At 48.8% G+C, this 20,107-nt stretch overlaps 1 protein-coding gene and 1 long non-coding RNA gene across 2 annotated transcripts in view; both read right to left on the bottom strand.

Moving 5' to 3' along the window:
* Nucleotides 1–2,820: 2,820 nt before the first annotated feature.
* The window catches only part of LOC119402744 (uncharacterized), a 34,645-nt gene continuing 17,358 nt past the window's right edge, over nucleotides 2,821–20,107 (bottom strand). Inside the window, exons 6-7 of the mRNA XM_049418238.1 lie at nucleotides 5,888–5,954; nucleotides 2,821–3,011 (exon numbers count right to left, since the gene is read on the bottom strand). Of these exons, the coding sequence (XP_049274195.1) occupies nucleotides 2,821–3,011; nucleotides 5,888–5,954 (258 nt within the window). The remainder of the gene's footprint in view (nucleotides 3,012–5,887; nucleotides 5,955–20,107) is intronic.
* Nucleotides 6,973–15,691, bottom strand: LOC125759542 (uncharacterized). The gene is made up of 3 exons (XR_007417122.1): nucleotides 15,566–15,691; nucleotides 12,921–13,039; nucleotides 6,973–7,049 (listed from the first exon to the last, which is right to left on the bottom strand). It is a non-coding gene; the product is annotated as an uncharacterized LOC125759542 (long non-coding RNA).

Below are 20,107 nucleotides of genomic sequence, written 5' to 3'. Positions count from 1 at the left end.
TATCAGAAAGCTCAAACAAAGCTAGGGCAGTAATACGTTACCACAAACACATTTGGGAATTAAAATCACAATTATCAGATACAGAAGGGTACTGTTCCGGTAAGAAGTTCTAGTCCCGTACAGCATGTGGGGAGAACGATTTCGAAAAGCTATTTGTGTTGTAACTGTATTCGCGCATCCTCTTTAAGTGGTCGTCTGAGTCGAGACATAGGATTGTTCTGACAGGCAGGTGCGGCTGTCAATGCCTGTTTGTTTATATAAGAGGGCCCTTAAACCACCTCCAGTATTTTTTTTTTTTGACATTTCATGTACATACGCGCATCGAGTTCAGAAGGCCATCACGACCAACAATGCCAAAGGCCGCAGCGCTACTAGCCGCGGGCGCACCACAAGATAGAAAAAAAAAAATCCCGTGCTCGTCTCCGGGCATTTCGGTTTCCCCTGCGTTGGCCGTGACGTCAGCACCCGCATCTCGTCATGTCAGCACTAACAAGAACCTGTTTGTCTGCAGAAGATATACGCGTGCTCTGTGCTCTTCCTCCTCGCACGGCGAGCAGGAGCACTCTGCGAGGAGCAGAGACGAACCTAAGAATGGAGCGTAGCGAAGGAAACAGCGAAGCGAGAGAGGGCCGCGTTTCGATCATCAAACAAGTGTAATTTCGTGTAAATAAGTGCAACTCCGGCTACGTGTTCGTTGTTGGCTCGGGCACAACTGCAGCACCACAACCAAATTTCGACTTCTGGTCGACGTTTACCAGCCCAGCAAGGCTCAGTGACACTTTGGAAATGATTGTAATTATTGGAACGAATCGTGCAGCCTGATTTTGAGGGTTATTAATTATTTGCATCAGGTAGGCCTGATAAGGGTCTCAAATTGTGGAGTATGCGGAAAGTATACAGAGCTTGAATACCACTAACACCAGAAATCGACATGGGTAGAGATGTTAATCAGACAGTGGGGTAGCTCTGAGGCCTTGCTCGGTATGTACGAGTGGGGTCGTACAGCGAGCTCCACAACACCGGCGGCTATTCACGTTGCTCTGGCGGTCGTTCTCTGACTTCCTCCAAGGCGCAGAACCTTGACTGGTCGGCGCTCGGCTTCAGAGCTCACAAACCACTCATTCATTGGCTCGCTCGTACACTCGCTCATTCGCTTACTGCCCGGTTCAATCACTGAGCTATTCACTCAGCAACGCCATCATTATTTCGTTTGCAAATTCGTTCTTCTAGTTCGCCTATGCATTACGCAATTACTCAGTCATATAGCCACTCACCCACTGGCTTACTAAAAAAAGTGGGCAACTTGCACTCGGGGTGCAAAGCGGGACTAACAGCGGAACATGTGGCCGACCTAGCTTCTGTTGGCTTCTATCAGGTCGACTAAGTCGTTGCTAGGTTTGGCTATGTCTATCGTAGAATGATATTGCTTGGTGAAGTGTCGTCGTGGCTACGTGAAGCGAATGATTAATTAGGATGTTATTAATTGCCTTGGTCTTAATTAGCAAGTTCTTAATTTGCGTGGACTTACCTAGCAAGTTCTTCATTTGCACGGGATTAATTATTAAGGCCTTATTTAGCAATGCTTCGATTAACATGCCTTAATGAGCAATGTCTTAATTTACATGGTCTTGATTAGCACGACCTTAATTAGCAGGGATTTAAGAAGATGAAGAAGAGGATGAAGAGAGCTCGCGCTGGCCGAGCAACGCTAGAAGGTAGAGGCCTATCATGACGATGACAGTTTTTTGTTCACTCTGCGCCGCCTAACCTCGAGCTTAAGCAGCTCTACATTTAAAACTCACTCACTCATTGACCAGCTCAATCACACCCAATTGCTCACTCAGCAACTGAGTCATTAACCCTGTCACCCGTTCGTTATACTCACTGACACGATTACCGACAAGGGTAGGAGTTCGGCCTTGTTGGTAACATGTGGTGAGAAATTTTAGCGCACAAGCAACGTAAGGACGAAAAAGGAGGGACTCAACACGCAGCGCACGTGTTGCATACCCTCATTGTTCTAGATTGTGTTTCTTGTACGCTCAGATTTCTTACTGACCCATCGTTTACCAACCAACCTAACTGAGCCTAATGCTCACTGACTGACTGACTGACTGACTGACTGACTGACTGACTGACTGACTGACTGACTGACTGACTGACTGACTGACTGACTGACTGACTGACTGACTGACTGACTGACTGACCGACCGACCGACCGAATGGCTGGCTGGCTGGCTGGCTGGCTAGCTGGCTGGCCCGACCGACCGCCGACCGTCAAACCAACTCACTCACTCACTCACTCACTCACTCACTCACTCACTCACTCACTCACTCACTCACTCACTCACTCACTCACTCACTCACTCACTCACTCACTCACTCACTCACTCACTCACTCACTCACTCACTCACTCACTCACTCACTCACTCACTCACTCACTCACTCACTCACTGAACATTCCAGTGACTCACTAATTCATTCACTCCCTTATTACCTACAAGTGACACAATCGCAGACTGCTCACTAACTAAAGGCACCCGCCACAGTGGTCTAGTGGTTATGGCGCTCGACTGCCTACCCGAAAGTCGCGGGATCGAATTCCAGCCGCGGCAGCCGCATTTCGATGGAAGCGAAATGCTTGAAACCCATGTACTTAGATTTAGATGCAGGTTAAAGAACACCAGATGGTCAAAATTTCCGGAGCCCTTCACTACGGCGTCCCTCATAATGTCATCGTGGTTTTGCTACGTAAAACCCCAACACTTATTACTAACTAAAGAGACATCCTCGCAGTTCATAGAAGCGTCGTCCTTTATTCAATGCCCTCGTACAAGTGAAAGGTTATTGATATAATCGTCACTGCCCTTTCCGCTGAGGCAACCACTTCCATACCAAGGATAGCTGTCTTTGACTCCCGCTTTCCGCAGTGATCGCCGGACTTGCCACATTACCGCTTTCGGAACGTCTTGCATCTTCTCGGACAGCAAAAGCACGAATCTACTTCCCTCTGTAAGAGATCAATCCAAGATTAAAGACAATATCAAGTCAGCGGGAAAAGTTGGCCGGCATGCGCACCCGTCACTGACCAGTGGACGCGACTTGCCGCCTCAGTATCACCGGCATCGGCCACCAGGAATACCAAGAAAATTAGACGTTCGCAGAACACACAGACGCACTCAAGCATCTCCCTGTTATGCAGTTTTCCAGCGAAGGCTGCCTGGATGCCGCTATAATCCCCTCTGGGCAGTTGCAAATTTGCGTGGACCCCCCCCCCCCCCTTGCCGAAAAACAAATGCACTGCCGGGACTGATTTTGCTGCTTCTGCTCGCTAGGCTGTGTGTTCTGGCGCTACTGTCGCATCTCTAAAAAGAAACAACCTTTGGTGGACAATATGAACGACCGCAAAAGAGAAAAACGATCTTTCTCACGTTAGTTAACTACTCTTTCACAATTGCAAAATCACCACGCTTGCCCCAAGAAGACGCTTGGTAAGCGAGAAAACGCGTAAAAATTGCAGGTGGCGACGTCGCCTTGAAACTCGCCCACCAAACGTCATGACGTCATAAACTTTTGACGACGTTTACTAGGTCCTACGTAGTTCCTAATCAGTAAAAATGAAACCCATTGCTCCCTGAAGGAGCCATAGACTTAACATTCCAAGTTTCAGAAAATTTCGTTCAGCCAATGTCGGCAAAATACGAAAAATACACTTTGAAATCCGTGACGCCACGTGCTAGGATTTCGGCATGGAAGAGCGACTGGCGGTTCACTGATACAAGTCTTGTCTCTAATGGTTATATTATAGGCCTGAGCGATTTCTCTTGTGAATTGGTTCGCATGTTTAGAAATGACGGTGGTGAAAGATGACGGTAAACTCCTTCATGAGAAGTTTAGTTACCTGTACCAATATTGATTATCTATAATTTTGACAATGCTGCTTCGATGTTTCTTTGTGTCGTGTGCGTGTCAATGGTTATGCACTTGGTACATATATATGTTTCCCAATTCTTCAATAAAACGTCAGTTAAGTGTCAGCGCCGTGTTGTTCGTCTACTTCCTTTTGTCCTTGTCTAGCGTTGCCCTGTAACCAAGTTCAAGATGAATTCCAACCAAATGGCCCAAGATGCCGTCTTGCTCAAATAATTGACGCCGTAGGCTTAGGGAGTGGCGATGAGCGCTTCCGAACAATCTCGGAGGACATTACGCATTTGCTAGTTTTAAGTGCGGATAACTTTGAGGGCCCGGGCTGTCGTATGCTGCTGTAGGCTGTCGTCGTCTCATGTAGCTTGGCGTAACGCTGGCAAAACCACGTATAGCGTGCCATCTGTAGCATATTGAGCGCGCGCTCGCGCCAAGAAGAAGCCTTCTTCTTCTTGTTCTTCGAGCGCCTTGATGATGATATCAAGTGCGGAGCACTTCAGTTGCCCGTATTGAAGTTGCCCACTTCTTTGCCCGGACCGAGAGGTCGTGGGTTCGACTCCTGTCGACAGACTTTTTCTTATAGTTTTTTTCTCTGCCATTTGATGGCGTTCATTTTGCTGACGTATTTCCGTGACGGAAATACGTCATGAAAATCATGGTGGACGCCGGCATAAAACACTTTCGTCTTAAAATGAAGACCAGGAGTATCTGTTACCACGCGTTTGCCTCAAACAGCGCTCTTCGGAAGAAGGGGATTTGTGTTGTTCGGCGCGTCAACTCGTCTACCCGTAAAAATGCTTTCGTGTATGTTTACACTGCGGTGGGGTGTTATGGGACGCCACCCGCCACGGTGGTCTAGCGGTTATGGTGCACGGCTGCTGACACGAAGGTCGCGGGATCGAACCCGGCCGCCATGACCGCATTTAGATCGAAGTGAAATGCCGGATGCCCGTGTACTTAAACGAACACGTTAAACGAACCCAGGTGGTCGAAATTTCCGGAGCCAATCCCTACGGTGTCCCTCATTATCAAACCGCGGTTTGTGGACATAAAACCCCAGCAATTATTAATATATTACGTTACGTCACTGTACACAACGAATCAGCTTTTGTTTCGGTTTCGACGCATCGTTTTTCGGCCATTCAAAAGTATTGACAACCCTCTAAGCAAATTGAACTATCATAGCAGTTATAGGACTGTCACCCCCCTTAAAAAAAACGGCAATATCTTAACACTGTAAAAAATGCGCCGGAGTTCCCCTCTAAAGGGGCCAGGACAGTGTCACCCAACAATTTGTTGTCCTCAGCGAACAGCAAAATATAGAAGTAGAGGGTCTATTCTGCCTTTACATATGTGAAAAGTGGAATGTAAAAGAATATTTCAGTACAAAATAAGCCCCAGAAGTCGACGGCTATAAGCCCCGCCCACTGCCGGCTACCGCCATTTTGCCTTGACGTGTGTGACATCATTTGTTGCATGCAGCGGAGCCGTCATCTTCTACCAAAGTTTCAGCCGCTGCTAATCGTTCAGTTTCAATGCCAAGCTGAAGAAAGCTAAAATGGATCGATTACACACGCAGATGAGCACGCAACAAAATCGTTCACCGGAATGCAGACGCTTGCACAGCAAGCAGCTTGTTACACCAAGACTCACGAGTGCGTCATTGTTGCCCGACTCTCAGGCCGCTCGAGTCTTTGTAAGTGTATTCGATTATAAATTAGGTACCCAAAAAAATGCGCTAAAATCTCGTCAGATTGCTTGTGAACGCACAATGTAATGCCCTGTTTAGGGTCCTTAAGGGTTAACAAATGATGATGATGATGATGATGATGATGAAGGATTAACCCGCATAACACAGATTATGATTGGAAATTGGGTGCCATGGCCCCTCTAAGGATTGAGAGCTGATTGTACTTAGCCGATCGTGAAAGTTTGTTTGTTGATCCTTGAAGCTGTACTTACGATATCCACAGGTGTGCTCAATCGCCCATGTGTTATGATCCGTGTCCACGATTTGGTAGTAGTAGACCTCCTTATAAAGTTCGCCGATTGTCGCGTAATCTGCAACACAAAACGACCACGGGTTGTACGCACCTCTTGTACGTACACGCACGGCGTGTACTTATCGCAGTGAATGCGATAAGTACACGCCGTAATGTTACATGAACGAGGGCTAGCAGCTAACTCTTTTTGCTCCGATCTCACTTAACTCTACAAAACGCGGGTGTATGGCAATACGGCCGCTCCCGGGAGAGAAGTGGTTTTCGGTCAGTTTGTTTATCAGTGGTCCGAGCGCGAAGCAGTGAGATCACAGCGCTCACAGCGCGTAGAAGGTATACGAGCCGTTCGCTGTGGGATGTCTGCCGAAATAGCGCGCGTGCCAGCGCTCTCGACCGCGCCCTTATAGTCAAAGTTCACAGTTTCTGCTCGAGTTACGCAGTCCCTTTCCCCACACATCCCTTCCTGCTCCTTCGCCCAGCAAATGACGGGCGGGACGTTTCCTTCTGCTTGAGGAGCAATCGACGGCAGGCCTCGTATGCGGGTTGATGTTATTCCGGGTGACGGAGATGGCCAGCTTGTTTCATCTCTGCTTTAGCCATGTTCCTTGGCATGGCGAACCTGCATGGCGAACCTGCATGGCAAAGTTTCTCAAAAGCTTGCATGGCAGGACAAACTTTCAGTGAATTAAAAAGCTTCCTCTCTGAGCCATTCGTACGCATTTCCTAGCAGCTTACCGCTGCGAACGGGTGGTTCTCGATTTTCCATGTCATTACCCTGTAGACGTTGCACAACTATGTACTATGTATTATGTCTATGTCTATGTACTACGCACTATCTCTCTACTACGTACTATGTACTACGTACTATGTAAGCTTTCAAAGAAATGGCGTATCTAAGTTTTCGGATGGATCGAACATTTCGGTTCGAAGCAGAGGTACGCGGCACGCATTCGAATTTCTTTTCACAGACATTAATTATTTTACACCATGAAGTATTACGCTTGTGTAACCAATCGTCTCGTTCGCAAACATAAATGTGGCACTTACATTCCGGAAATCGAATTCTGTCAGACTCCAGCTTGCCGTCCTTTAAGGTATTTTTCCAACTTTTAGCCCCAGGCTCACTGAAACGTGATTGAAAGACACGAATATACGTCTTTTACGTAAGTAAATGCATTTCTGAAAAAAAAAAGTAACAGTTTCGCCTCAAGGGCGAAGCAATGAATACGATAGCAAGAAATTGGAATGTCACAGGAAGAATGGCAAGCAGCTCGAATCTTGCTGCGCGCTGTTGAATCACAAAGGACGCAGGAAAAGAAAACACACAAGGCGAGTGCGAACTAAGAACTGTCACAGCTCGACACTTGCAGCGCGCTGCTCATACACAAAGAAGGACGCACGAAAAGAACGCACAGGTATACAGAGCACGAGCACGAACTGTCACAGTTGTTATTTCAACTAACCTCTACTTTCGCTCTTCTAGCTAGTAGATCACTGCATTCACAAACGCGGCCGCTGCAGCGAGCAAACTGACCTTCGTGTGGTCTACAGGGTGTTTCAGCTAAAAAGCGCCAAGTATTAAAAATATTAAACATGGGTGCTACGCGTCTTCAATTAGCGCAGTATTGTTCTTAGCCATATAGAGCACGTCAGAATCTTTTTTGCACTCCGCCAAGCTCGGTAATTAACAAAGATTGCTTAATGAACTTTTTCAATAGTAACTCTAGAGAAACATTTTCAATACAAAAGTTGTAGCGCTTGTTCAGAAACATCGAATTTTTTAATCTATGCTAAGATAACTCCCCTGCTTAATTTCTTTCCGGTCTTTCTTTAAAGGGCGCGAATTAAAAAAAATACCACGTGACTGCCGCCAACCGCGCGGCGCTCAAATGTAAGGTAAACGAATTATCAAAGGCTGCTTCGCGCACGCAGGTTGATGGAACAGGTTATCGGTGACTGCGATGGACGTTAAGCGACAAATTGAGCATACCGTTTCAACAACAACAAGAACAAAATTCTTCAACGAAAAAGCGGCAGCCACGGAGCTAATGACACATGAGACCGTAGGCAGCATTCGATTCGGCGTAGGCATTTCTCTTTTGTTTTCGCACCAATGAAGAAACGCATTGGAATGGGCGAGGGTGACAGCCTGATGAAGGACCGAGATAAAAGATTCACTCACACGTGGCGACCGCTCTTTCGTGGAGTTTTTTGTTAGATGGTACGCCCCTACCATCATTTAGCGTTCATCGCAGTCACCGGTAGCCTGCTCAATCGACCTTCGTGCGCGGAGCAGCCTTTGGTAATTCCTTCAACTTACATTTGAGTACACTAAAAGCGCCGCGCGTTAGGCGGCAGTCACGTGGTATTTTTTTTTAAATTCGCGCGGATCAAAGAAAGGCCGAAAAAAAAAAAGCAGGGGAGTTATCTTAGCATAGAATAAGAAATTCGATGTTTCTGAACAAGCGCTGCAACTGTTGTATTGAAAATTTTTCTCTACAGTTACTATTTAAAAAGATAATTAAGCAATCTTTGTTAGTTACCGTGCTTGGCGGATGAATGGATGGAAGAACTTTATTGTTTGTCCAGCAGATTAGCGGCCCGGGCTCAGGTCTCCCATGTCGGGACGTCAAGGCCTTGCCTCTCCGCTGCTTCACGGGCCTGCTGGACTGCCCAGAGTTGGTCGGCGAGCTTGGAGCTGCGCAGAGCGGCTTCCCACCTCGCCGAGAGAGCATCGGGACTAATACGTTTGGCTTTAGCCTCGCATTCCCAGAACATATGCTTAAGCGTAGCTGTGTCTGTCTGGCAGACCTTACAGATGCTGGTGTTATAGATCTCGGGGTATATTCGGTGATATAGCAGTGGATTAGGATAAGTGTTAGTTTGCAGCTGTCTCCAGGTAACCGTTTAAGCTCCGCATAGATTGCCACGAGGCGGAGGGTAGCATCGCCGGGCCAAGTAGAAGGTCTTGGTCAGTTCGTTGTATCCCGTAAGTCGATCCCGGTCCGCGAACTCTTCGACAAGGCCAGCTCCTCCCGCACGGGTTGTTGCGTCGCGTGCGGCGGAGTGCGCTATCTCGTTAAGGTTGGGGAAGTTCGGGCAGACTTCGTCCATATGGGCGGGAAACCAGATCAAGGTAGCCTGAGAAACATGGCCGGCATTCGCGAGTATACGAAGGGCTTCGATCGAAATCCTACCCTTAGCGAAATTCCGTACAGCTGTGCGCGAGTCACTGAGTACAGTCTGAGTGTCAGCGTCAGTTATGGCCAGAGCAATGGCCATTTCTTCAGCTACCTCCGGGTGTTGGGTCTTGACACTAGCTGCGTGCATTGTCGTTTTCTCTGTGTTGATCACGACGATAGCGAACCCTCGTCCGTCCGGATAGCGCGCGGCGTCAGTGAAACGCGCGTTCTTATCGGTGCAGTATGCTTTCAGTAGAAGTGTAGCTCTGGCTTTTCTGCGACCTGGGTTGTAAATTGGGTTCATGTTTCTTGGCACCGGGGTGACTTGTATCTTCTCTCTTATCCCCTTAGGTATGTCCGCCTTGACACCGTGCTGTCGGTGATACGTGATGCCCAACTCTTGTAATATATGCCTTCCCGTGCTGGTGATGGTGAGCCTTTCGAGGTGTGAAATTCTTTGTGCTTCCGCTATCTCGTCCAAAGGGTTATGGATCCCCAGTTGGAGTAACCTCTCAGTGCTGGTGGATTCCGGTAGGCGGAGGGCGACTTTGTATGCCCTGCGGATGATAGTGTTAATCGTATTCTTTTCGCCTTTGTACCAATTGTGCATAGACGCTACATATGCGATGTGGCAAATGACAAAGGAGTGGATCAGCCTGATGAGGCTGTCCTCCTTCAGTCCACCTCTTCTATTTGTGATCCTGTTGAGAAGTCTGACGGCGTTGGTGGTCTTGTGAGTGAGTCTCTTTATAGTTTCACCATTCACCCCGTTAGATTCGATAATCATTCCAAGGACTCGGATGCGATTGACAATAGGGATGGTGGAGTTGTAATTGGATCTGTAATTGGATCTCTTCGTTTTGTCTTGTTTTAACGAAACTCTTGGGAGGCCTGCCCTTGAGGGTAGGCCGGTACAGCAAGAGTTCTGACTTTTTGGGAGAACATCGAAGACCGGTGCCAGCCAGGTACTCCTCGACTACCTCAATGGCATCCTGCGGGGCCGTCTCGATCTGTCCGTCGCTACCCTTAAAGGACCAAATCGTGATGTCATCCGCTTATATTGTGTCATTGACGTTGCTCACTGTTTGGAGCCTTTTGGCAAGGCGAATCATGATCAAATTGAAGAGCATCGGAGAGATTACCGAGGCCTGCGGGGTCCCTCTGCTGCCGAGCTCCTGTTCTTCGCTTGTGATATCGCCCGCTAGAAGGATGGCTTTCCTTCCAGTGAGGAAATCTCTAACATATTTATAAATCCTCTCACCGAGGTCGAGCTCGGATATCTGTCTCAGAATGGCGGAATGGCTGACACTGTCAAAAGCACTCTCCAGGTCTAGGCCCAGGATCGCCTTAGTGTTGCGAGACCTGGACTGGAAAAAAATATTCTGACGTGCTCTATATGGCTCAGAACAATACTGCGCTAATTGGAGACGCGTAGCACTTATGTCTAATATTTTTAGGACTTGGTGCTTTTTAGCTGAAACACCCTGTATAGCTTCAACGCAAACTTTGCGGTGAGAGCAGTGAAAGCACAAGACCTACAAAATTCACCCTCAAGAGATAATCGCGCGAGCACGGTTGACCGTTAGTATCCTGGGGAACGAATGAGGAATGGCGTAATTGTCTAACGCAGCGAGCGGCGGAGCGTAGGTTCGAAACCTCGGTCTAGCGCTTCAAAATTTTTTTCTTGTGAATTATTTTTTTTGTGGCTTTTATTTATATATACATACATATACATATCCGGTGCATGACGGCGACGGCAAAAATTTACCGAGGGTGTCCATATAATTGCTATCGCGGTAAAGAAATTAAAGCCACTTCTACGCAGTAACAGCTGTCTAAACAGCAAAGCGCTCTCGTGCCAACTCTGGCTTGCAACGAGCGGCTTCTTCCTTGGGCGTGCGAGATGTCTTGCCTATCTTCGGAAAGGGCGCGGCGCGAGTAAACCCCTGCCGGTCGCGTCGTCTCCACCGCGCCCCTCCTCCCCGCGCCCAGCGCGGTGCCTCATTGGTCACCTCCCCCTCCCCCGCCTCCTCCGCAACGGCACATTCCTTTCGCCTAACTGCGTAACGACAATGGCGAAGGGTCGACTAGAGCCGCAACTTCGCTGTTAAGATATTGCAGGCTAGATCTTTCCTGTAGAGGGCGGGTATGAATATGGTAAGTCATACAGGACATCTGACTTTGGAGATATATTATTGCGTGGTTTTGACCGACGTAAACAGTGCATAATGGAATATACCTTGAATAAAGCATCTGGGAAAGGGGTGAAGAAGTCGACCTTCAGTTGTGAGCTGAGCTGTGGCTTGCTACTGACTTAGTGTTGCTATTTCCACGTAAAATTTTTGGTGGGGGTGCAGGACACTTTTATCTGAAGACGGAGCTCCGCAGTGGACGTCTCCTCAAGTCTACTACCAAGGCTCCGGGTGAAGGCACGCCTTCGCGAACTACGTCAGCAACATCTCCGACAACAACCGAATACGTCGCCTTAACGCAACACAACTCGTACTCCTCTCAATATTACCCCTACTCCTCTCATACTACCTCATAATCACACCATGAGGGGCAGATCCGGGTGCCTCCCTCTTTTTATGAGGGGTTGGGGGGGTGGAGGTGGAGTGGTGTTGTTGCGTAACTCACAGTAAGATATAACGAAGACGGCAAGGATGCGAAGCCACGTTTCTTTGCAGTAGTCGAGTTTACACGCACCCGCAAAATGCGTCACTGCCAACAACGTTCTTCCAAGCCGACGGGGTGTCGGATTTGCTTGCTGCAAAGGCGGCCGTTTCCTTAGACTTGCGCGCCTATCACTAAGGTAGAAGTAGTGAGGGGTGCTTTGCTAAAGTGATGGTCGCCACAACGGCTTAAAAAATCGGAGAGGTGGACAGACGAGCCGAAGAATGCGTTCGTTGTAGACTCGTGCACAACTGCAACGCCACAACTAAATTTCGGCCTCCGAGTGGTTTAGGGGCCCTTTAGCAACTGAAGGCAAGTACGCTTTGAAATCCGTGGTGTCACGAGCGGAGATTTCGGCGCGAAGTTTAAAAATAAAACTCCGACCTCGATTTTATCCTGTGTTAATAAATCTACGATGGTGAAATTAACAACATTACAGTTCTGAGAGTACAATTTATCAATTTAAATTGATTCGTTGCTTAACTTCAGTGTCCGTTGAAGGACACCAGCAGAACAGCGTGAATACAATGCTCAACGAAAGGAACAAATTCGTCTCGCTGAAAATGGTCGCGGAACAGCTTCGCTGGACATTCACGGTCACAGGGAGGGATGGCGGCGAATTCTTTTAGCATCTGCCTCTACATGTGGTGCCAAAAGAAAGGTCGCAAAAGAAAGTGAGGTCACGTGTAAACGATGAAATCACGGAAGTGGTCGCACTGTTCCCGCAATTCGCTGAGGCAGCTTCTTCTTTCACCGTGCAGAGGTAGGGCACTTACTTTACTTCTGTATCGAAAATCTGAATTCGGCTATCGCGCAATTTTGGCTATTGCTAGGAGACGCGGCTGCGCCTTTCGGTAGAACTGGTGCCGTAAATAGTGGAAGCGCCCATGTGAATTGCAACGGACAGCACATCCGTTTGCTAACGTCACCGCTTTGGTACTCCACATGACGTTATCTCTCACGTGAAACTCATCGATGTCGTCACGCCGATGTTTTCAACGTCCTGGCGGTAGTTATAGAAAATCTTCTTCGAAGATCTCCGCGTGTACACTCCTTTAAAGAACACACAGGTCTACAAGGACAAAAATGAGAAGTGGGAGAGGGCGAAAGAGAGGCAGGTAGATTGACGGTTATACTTACGTTGGGTTTATAATTGAAACAACACGACCATCCTTGGGATAAATAAGTCTCTCGTTGCACATCTTGTACTCGGCGTATTTGAGATCGTCCAGCGCTGCGTACCATCGCTTGCTCGCCAACTGCAATAGAGGAGAAACATATCTTTAGGCGACCTCAACGTACCCGACTAAGTATAGTCGAGTACACATTTAAAAAGGCAGCGGCATTTTCTATTTGAAGACGGATGAATACAAGCCTATAGGGTGCACACTCGGGACTGACGTGATGAGCCGGACGGCAGGGACGTAGCCAAGGAATGGTACACCACGCGCGTGCCCCTCCCGAAATTTTCTTCTGCAGTGGGATACGGAGCTCAATATGACACTGGACCACACATGCCGGCCGGGCCCCCACTTAGGACCAAGGACATGCCTCTCACGCCACCCCCCCCCCTTTGAGCGTTAGCAGGATTTTGCCCTGGGTGGTACAAGGCCGTGTTGCATTGCGGGCGAGGGAGAGCGCTGGTGTAGTTTGAGGGGGGGGGGGCAGGTGCTGGTGTGGCTTGAGGGGGACAAGTGCATCCTTTTGCACCCCCTGCCGACGCCCATGTCTCCCCACCGAAACAAATTTCTGGCTACGCCCCTGTCGGACAACCGGTGGGCATAACTATTAGTCGTGGAGGCAATCGGCGATCGCACCTTTCCCACCTTGGCAGTGCCCAGACCATAGGTATACCATAACCTAACTATAGCGCCTACCGCATGATGATGATGATGATGATCGGGCCAGTATTCTTAGGCTAGCATCCCTACCTTAAATACAACTCTGTTCCGCTGGTGCCAATGGCGCCCGTCTTTTTTCCTCCTCTCCCTATCCTTTCACTCTCGCGTAATAGCCACAGCGGGATTCCAATTCCGCCGTCGCGCATGCTATCTGGTTATGATCGTGCACAGCGCTCGAGAAGCTTGCGATAAGCTTTGGCGCATCTTCCGCCGAGCGATAACTCCGCAACATTTCTTAGCCAATAAGAAACGGTATAAAAAACATAAACAAGTACGCGTGTCGACATCATCGGCTTTATTCAGCTGCGATAACTTTTGTCGACATACGTTGCCATACTTTTCAACGCCTTCCCCTCTCGTCGCTGCACTGTGCCTTCTCTTCACCGTTACGTTGTAATTAGCACGATATTACGATCATGCTGCCATCCGCATACCTTCTTCATTACGTCGTTGTAGACACGCTATTCTCCTTTCATGGCCTTTCTATTCTCCTAAGTTGAGCAAGGCTGTCCCCGGTCAATAAGTCACGTGCTGATGTGCTTACGTGGTTGTGAGTTACGTGGTCAATGTCGGTAAAAATTGTCACCAGCACTGGCCAATGTCGGTAAAACGGCAAAACGATGGCTAATGTTGGTAACATGTTGGCTAATTGGCGGCTAACGTCCTAATATCAGCCAGTGTTAGTTAATATTGGTTAACTGATGACTAAAACAGAACAGCGTTCCGCTCAAACAGCAGTGAAGGCTTCGCTCAGATGTATCCACATTCTCTTGGTGCTACAGACATCACTATGCTCTATAGTGCACTGCCGAAAAATTCCGCAGGTGTTTTAAAACTCTTGTACCCTTGTAAACGAAAAAGACGAAAGTTTGGCTGCGCACATAAGGCAGAAGTTCACGGGGAGACGGAAACCTGAGCCCCGCCACGGTGGTCTAGTGGTTATGGCGCTCGACTGCTGACCTGAAGGCACGGAGCAAGAATTCTTGAGGAGGCGAAACTGCGCTCGCTCGGGCGCCCTAATAAAGTCACGAAATCGGGCACAGCGCTCACGCGCCCTCTGTCGTGAGAGTCCGCTAGCGGAGAAGGAAAAATGCACGCGTCCCTCTCACCGCGCACTCCGACGAAGCTCGTCGGTTCAAGGCTCTTCGTCGCCGATTCGCCGTTCGCGCTTCACGCCCGATTGGATGTGTTTTTGTGCGTCCTCGCCGGCTCCATATTTTAACGCGACAGCGTTAAAGAGCCCGTTTCGCAGAAATACCAGTGTCGGCGTCCGTGTCGGTGAGGCTAGCAACTGAGAAGGCGATGCGCACGGGGCTCGATTACGCTATCGCGTTCTACTCTTAAAGGCGAAGCTCAAGCGCACTTCAAGTTTTTTCGGTAAATTAACGAGAAAAATGGCGTCACATGCAGGACACTTACCACCGTGTTATCTTTCGTACAACATGAAATCTATAATTTTTGATAACGTGAACTCAATGAGTTAGGTATATTTATTTCAACGAATGATGGGACTTACCCTATATGCCATCAATCCAGATTTACGTTGTTGCGGCGGCCGCATTTAGATGGAGGCGAAATTTTAAAGGCCCGTGTGCTTACATTTAGATGCACGTTACAAAACCCCAGGTGGTTGAAATTTCACGTTGTCTTTTTTTGAGAACAGCAGACAAGTATCCGGAACAGCGCGCGGAAAGAGTGAAGGCACGGCGTCTCGTAACAACACTGGCCGTTTTGGTTTGTCAAGAACTTCGCCACCAAGTTCGCCATAATAGCGCCGCCTGTCTAGACGTAGGCACGAGGCGTCAGCTGTCGGTCTTTTCTTGGTATGGCGCGAGCCCACGCTTCCAACCTCACAGGGTCACTAGGAACTTCGAAGGTAATTACCTTTTCCTTGCAGGACGCGTACCCACTGCTGCAATTCGGCAAGACACATTTTCGCCCCATCCTGAAGAAGCACTGGTCGAAATCCGCAAAGCACTCTCCTTTGTCGCGGCGTGAAAAGCGCGCGCAAACATCGAGGAGTCGGCGCCGCCGGCGCAACGCGCGAGCGCTAAAGAGAAAGAAACCAGCAAATCGCCAAAGGAACTTTCCGTCCCAAGGCCACCTACGCATGCGCGCGCACAACATGCGAGCGAGGAGTGAGGAGCGCGTGCATGCGGCGGCAGACGTCGTCTGCTCAGGGGCCACTACTAGCAGTTCGTTCCAAGCGCTGTACGGCCTATAATTCTGGCAGTATCGATTAGGAACTGCAGCTAAAATATCTGTCATATCTACCTATTGATGTTACAAACAGATATCTTAAAAACTTTACATTGTACGAGGCGCTATCACGATTTTTATGCGTCGCGTCCATAAAAGAGCATGTAAAAGATGGCAACAGGCCGAAAGCGTCATCTGTCGTGCTTCGGCGTAACCGCATTCCGCCGTGACGCTATCGCGCTGCCCTCGCGCGCTGCCGCGGCCGAGAGATTCTCCTCCTCAAATACTTCTTTCTCCGTGCCTGAAGGTCGCGGGATCGAATCCCGGCCGCGGCGGCTGCATTTTCGACGGAGGCGAGAATTTTTGACGCCTGTGTACTTAGATTTAAGTGCACATTAAGGAACCCTAGGTTGTCAAAATTTGCGGAGCCCTCCACTGCGGCGTCTCTCACAATCACATCGTGGTTTTGGGACGTTAAACCCCAGATATTATTGCAAGATGGAAGCCTGAAAAGATGAAAAATCTCTTAACACTGTCGCTGGAGCCAGCGTTTTGACATATGGTATGGTCTTTAAGGCAGCAACTGCCTACCTCAGCGCGCGTATGTATATGCTTCGCACACTCTCCCCCAACCAAAACAGAAGAGAAGGAAAGGGCAAGTGCGAAAAGGGGTTAGGGGTGGGGGAGAAGTAAGAGCTGGCGTGCTGAATTGGGGGAGTAGAAGAAAATAGGAAGGAATCAGTAAACAAAAGGAAACAAGCGAGGGGGAACTTGTGTCAAAAGAGTAGAAGGAGCAGTGGGTATTTCACTGAATCGTGGTTGAACAATGTTGGGGGACAATGTAGGAAGCATACAGAAACACGTGTTTAGGTATTCACTCGCTGCCTTGAAGAAGACCACTTGTCGAAACGTTCACGCCAGCGACACCCCTTGTCCGAAGAATTTTCATGACTACACACATGTAAAACAAATGAGCCAGAAAGAGCAAGTGCGTACGTTTTGCATTAAATCGACCCTTCGAACGCATCATGCGAACACTTTTGTCTTTGATGGTGTTATTCATAGGTGCTCAGACTTCAGCGAAGTGCCCACTATACTTCTGTAAGTCCATACGCGACCTACGTAGCTATATGTTTTGTTGATTCTGTGACTGATGATGATGATGATGATGAATGGTGGCTAAGCCCTTTGTATTATTTGAGAAGGTTCCCACCGCTCACTCGATACATGATTAACATGGCGTGACGCCTTGTGCGTTTCTACACTTCTTCATCTAGTTGTTGCTCACTTTCTACACTTGTTCATCTGCAACATTCATCTGCGGTCTTGACTCCTTGCCCGACATGACAGCTGGGTAGGGCCTTTTTCCAAAGCTGTTTCCAGCACTGGCGTGGCTCTGTGGTAGAGTACTTGCCTGCCACGCAGGACGCCTGCGTTCGATTCAGGCTCGAAACCTGCTATTTATAGTCATGCTAGAGAGCCTACGTGGGTTTCTGTAGCGCACGCCACGTTTTTTAAGGCTAGTGTCTAATGAAGCACTTAAGGCTATCGCCTTAGGAAGCAATTTACGAAAATGAGTTGGCCACTGCAAATAGCGCGAAATGGAAGTGCAAAATGTGACCTCTGCTCGATACCTTGTTCCAATCAATTTTTTTCTGTCCTTTGAATTTGCAATTTTTCTCTCGTTTTGACGTTGCGGGATCCAGCAGAACGAAGAGCAGCGCCAGCACTGCGATGTCCATGGTGATCCGCTGGACGATTCCACCCAAGCTCTGCGGGCTAAAGAAAAAACATTCATCATAGTTTCAACATAAAGACGAAGCATGCATGTTAACAGGATGCAAGGCCCGCATAGCATAGGTATGGTTTCGAAACTTCAAAAAGGAAAGTGTGTGTGTGTGTGTGGAAATGGGCCCGTCGAGATTATTTTCAGCGCAGCGGAAGCGCAGTCATCCATGACTCTTTTTGGCAAAATATCCAACAATTTGTTTAAACCTAAGGATCCAAGGCTCGGTCAGCCGCGCTTCACCGACTACGGACGAGTGGGAGTGGAAAGATACAATTACCACATTTCACGAAATTACACAACACCACAGATTGCAGAGGCATACCTTCCCGTCACCTCAACCAAAATTGAGCAATAAACAGTCTGTCGAACGGTGGGAGTTACAAACGCGATCCTACCCGAGGCCAGCTCTCATTTACCTAATACACTCAGATTTATACACGACAGACAAGTGGATACATTGCGACTCTAGAGACGTCCTAGAGCATATTGTCACGAGGTCGTAACGTCTACGAAGGCAGCAGTCGGCGTGTCGAAGATGAAACTCTTTATTTGGCCGAACTTGTGGCCGGGAAACGGAGAGGCAAACTACAGCAATACACACTGCACACTGATAGCGGCGAATGGAGCGCTGGCCGTCGATAATCTGCTCTGCGTTAAGGCGCGTCGGCGTTTATACATGCTTGAATGAATATTCGAGCGTTATCGCTGGCGGCCGCGTTAGTTCGAGAACGATCTTAACTGTATGCGTTTGCGCGCTCAAGCCTATAAAAAGTCTAACATAATCTCGATAGTTCCCAGACATTAGGGCGCGGCTTGCGCAAGGCGGCGTCTACGCGTGCAACGGACTAGTTACATAAAAATGACAAAAAGAAGCGAGCGGGGCAATATCTATGGAAATCTTCAGGTATAATACACCACAGCAGTGATGAAGCCCCAAATGGCGACAGCCTTTGCGCACGCTTGGAGTCTGTGTTGGTTGGCCTGCTCAGACCTGGAGCGCCAACTCTGGGCCATCCAGCCAGCCGAGGAAGCCGCAAAGAGCCAGCAAGCCTTGGCCGAAGCCTAGGCGGGGTCCATGCTCATCCTAGCAATCATTTCCGCCTTCTCCTCCTCCTAACTATCCTCAGGGCGCTTCAAGTTCTTTGATCTGATCTCACCCACGATATAATGTCATTAGTGGTGAGTTAAGTGAGTGTATTGGTGTACAGACGGTGAATGCATTCGAATAGAAGATTACACGTGTCGCCGCCGGCAAGGTCACAATCGCACTGCACAACATGAAAAGATTCAGTATCTTACTGTAAAAGCAAATACGACCTGTGGAACGTCTTTTACAGCGATGTTCTTAACCTCGGGTTGGTCAAGTTTTTTTTTTATCGCGATGGCAATTATATGGACAATCTCGGCGGATTTTTACCGTTGCCGTTGACATCGCCGTCGCCGTCATGTTCCGTGTAAAGTCCAAATCGATAACATCGTCCCACGGCTCGTACGGTCTACGTGGGAGTGAAATCACGCGAGCGCTGCTGACAAACGCGGATGAAGCAGAGATGCATCGCGCTGGCCATCTCCGTCGCGCGTAAGGCGCATGCGATAACATTTTCCCGCGCGCGAGGGCTTCCGTCGATCGCTCCTCAAGCAGAGAGGAAACGCTCGCCCATTTTTCATCGCGCGAAAGGTGTATGGAGGCAAGGGCAGGAGGGGGCTGTGTGCCTGTTCGCGTAAATGCGTACTTTTAGATTTGCAGCGCCTGGTCACCCGTGGTCGTGCGTACCGTATATTGAAGCGAAAGCCTTATATGCCTCATCAAAGGCGAAAACTGATCGTCGGCGGCGTCAACACGAGTGATGCGAAAATCGCCATCCCGTGATGACGCCACTATTGCGTCACGTAAACGTGACGTCGCATGATGACGTCATCGCATGTCGTTCTCGCTTGGTAAAAGGTGGGTCGATCATGGTGGCAGTGCAAAACAAGGTGAGGGGAAGAAAGCTTGCAACGCCTCCGATCCAGGAGGCAGTGCAGAACCAACTTAGACGCAGAAAGCTTTCGGAGGGGGGCGGCAGAAGATGAATACACCGGATGCGCAGAAAAAGAAAATGGTTTTCGCCTTCGTGTCGTCTTAGGCGAATGCATAACACCCTCTTAGTGTCTCTAGAAGCGATCAGCCGACGGCTCATATCTTTGTACGTGTTGCGTTTTCATCACGAAAATCGCGTTGAAGCCATAGGCAGAAGAAAGTTCGCTTCGCCCGTTGCAGCTGCCGCAATTCCTTCTAGAGTTTTGTTGAGTTGCGCCAGGTCGAATGCTGAAGGATGATACCTTGCGGTAGGTAGGTGGGTTGGTTTATGGGATTTAGCGTCCCAAAGCGAACCAGGCTATGAGAGACGCCGTGTATAAGATATTGGGGTAAGTTTGAGCCGCTGGGTTTCGTTAAC

Source organism: Rhipicephalus sanguineus, chromosome 8 (assembly GCF_013339695.2).
Source record: "Rhipicephalus sanguineus isolate Rsan-2018 chromosome 8, BIME_Rsan_1.4, whole genome shotgun sequence".
Lineage (NCBI taxonomy): Eukaryota > Metazoa > Arthropoda > Arachnida > Ixodida > Ixodidae > Rhipicephalus > Rhipicephalus sanguineus.
This window is presented reverse-complemented; position numbering and strand designations above follow the sequence as displayed.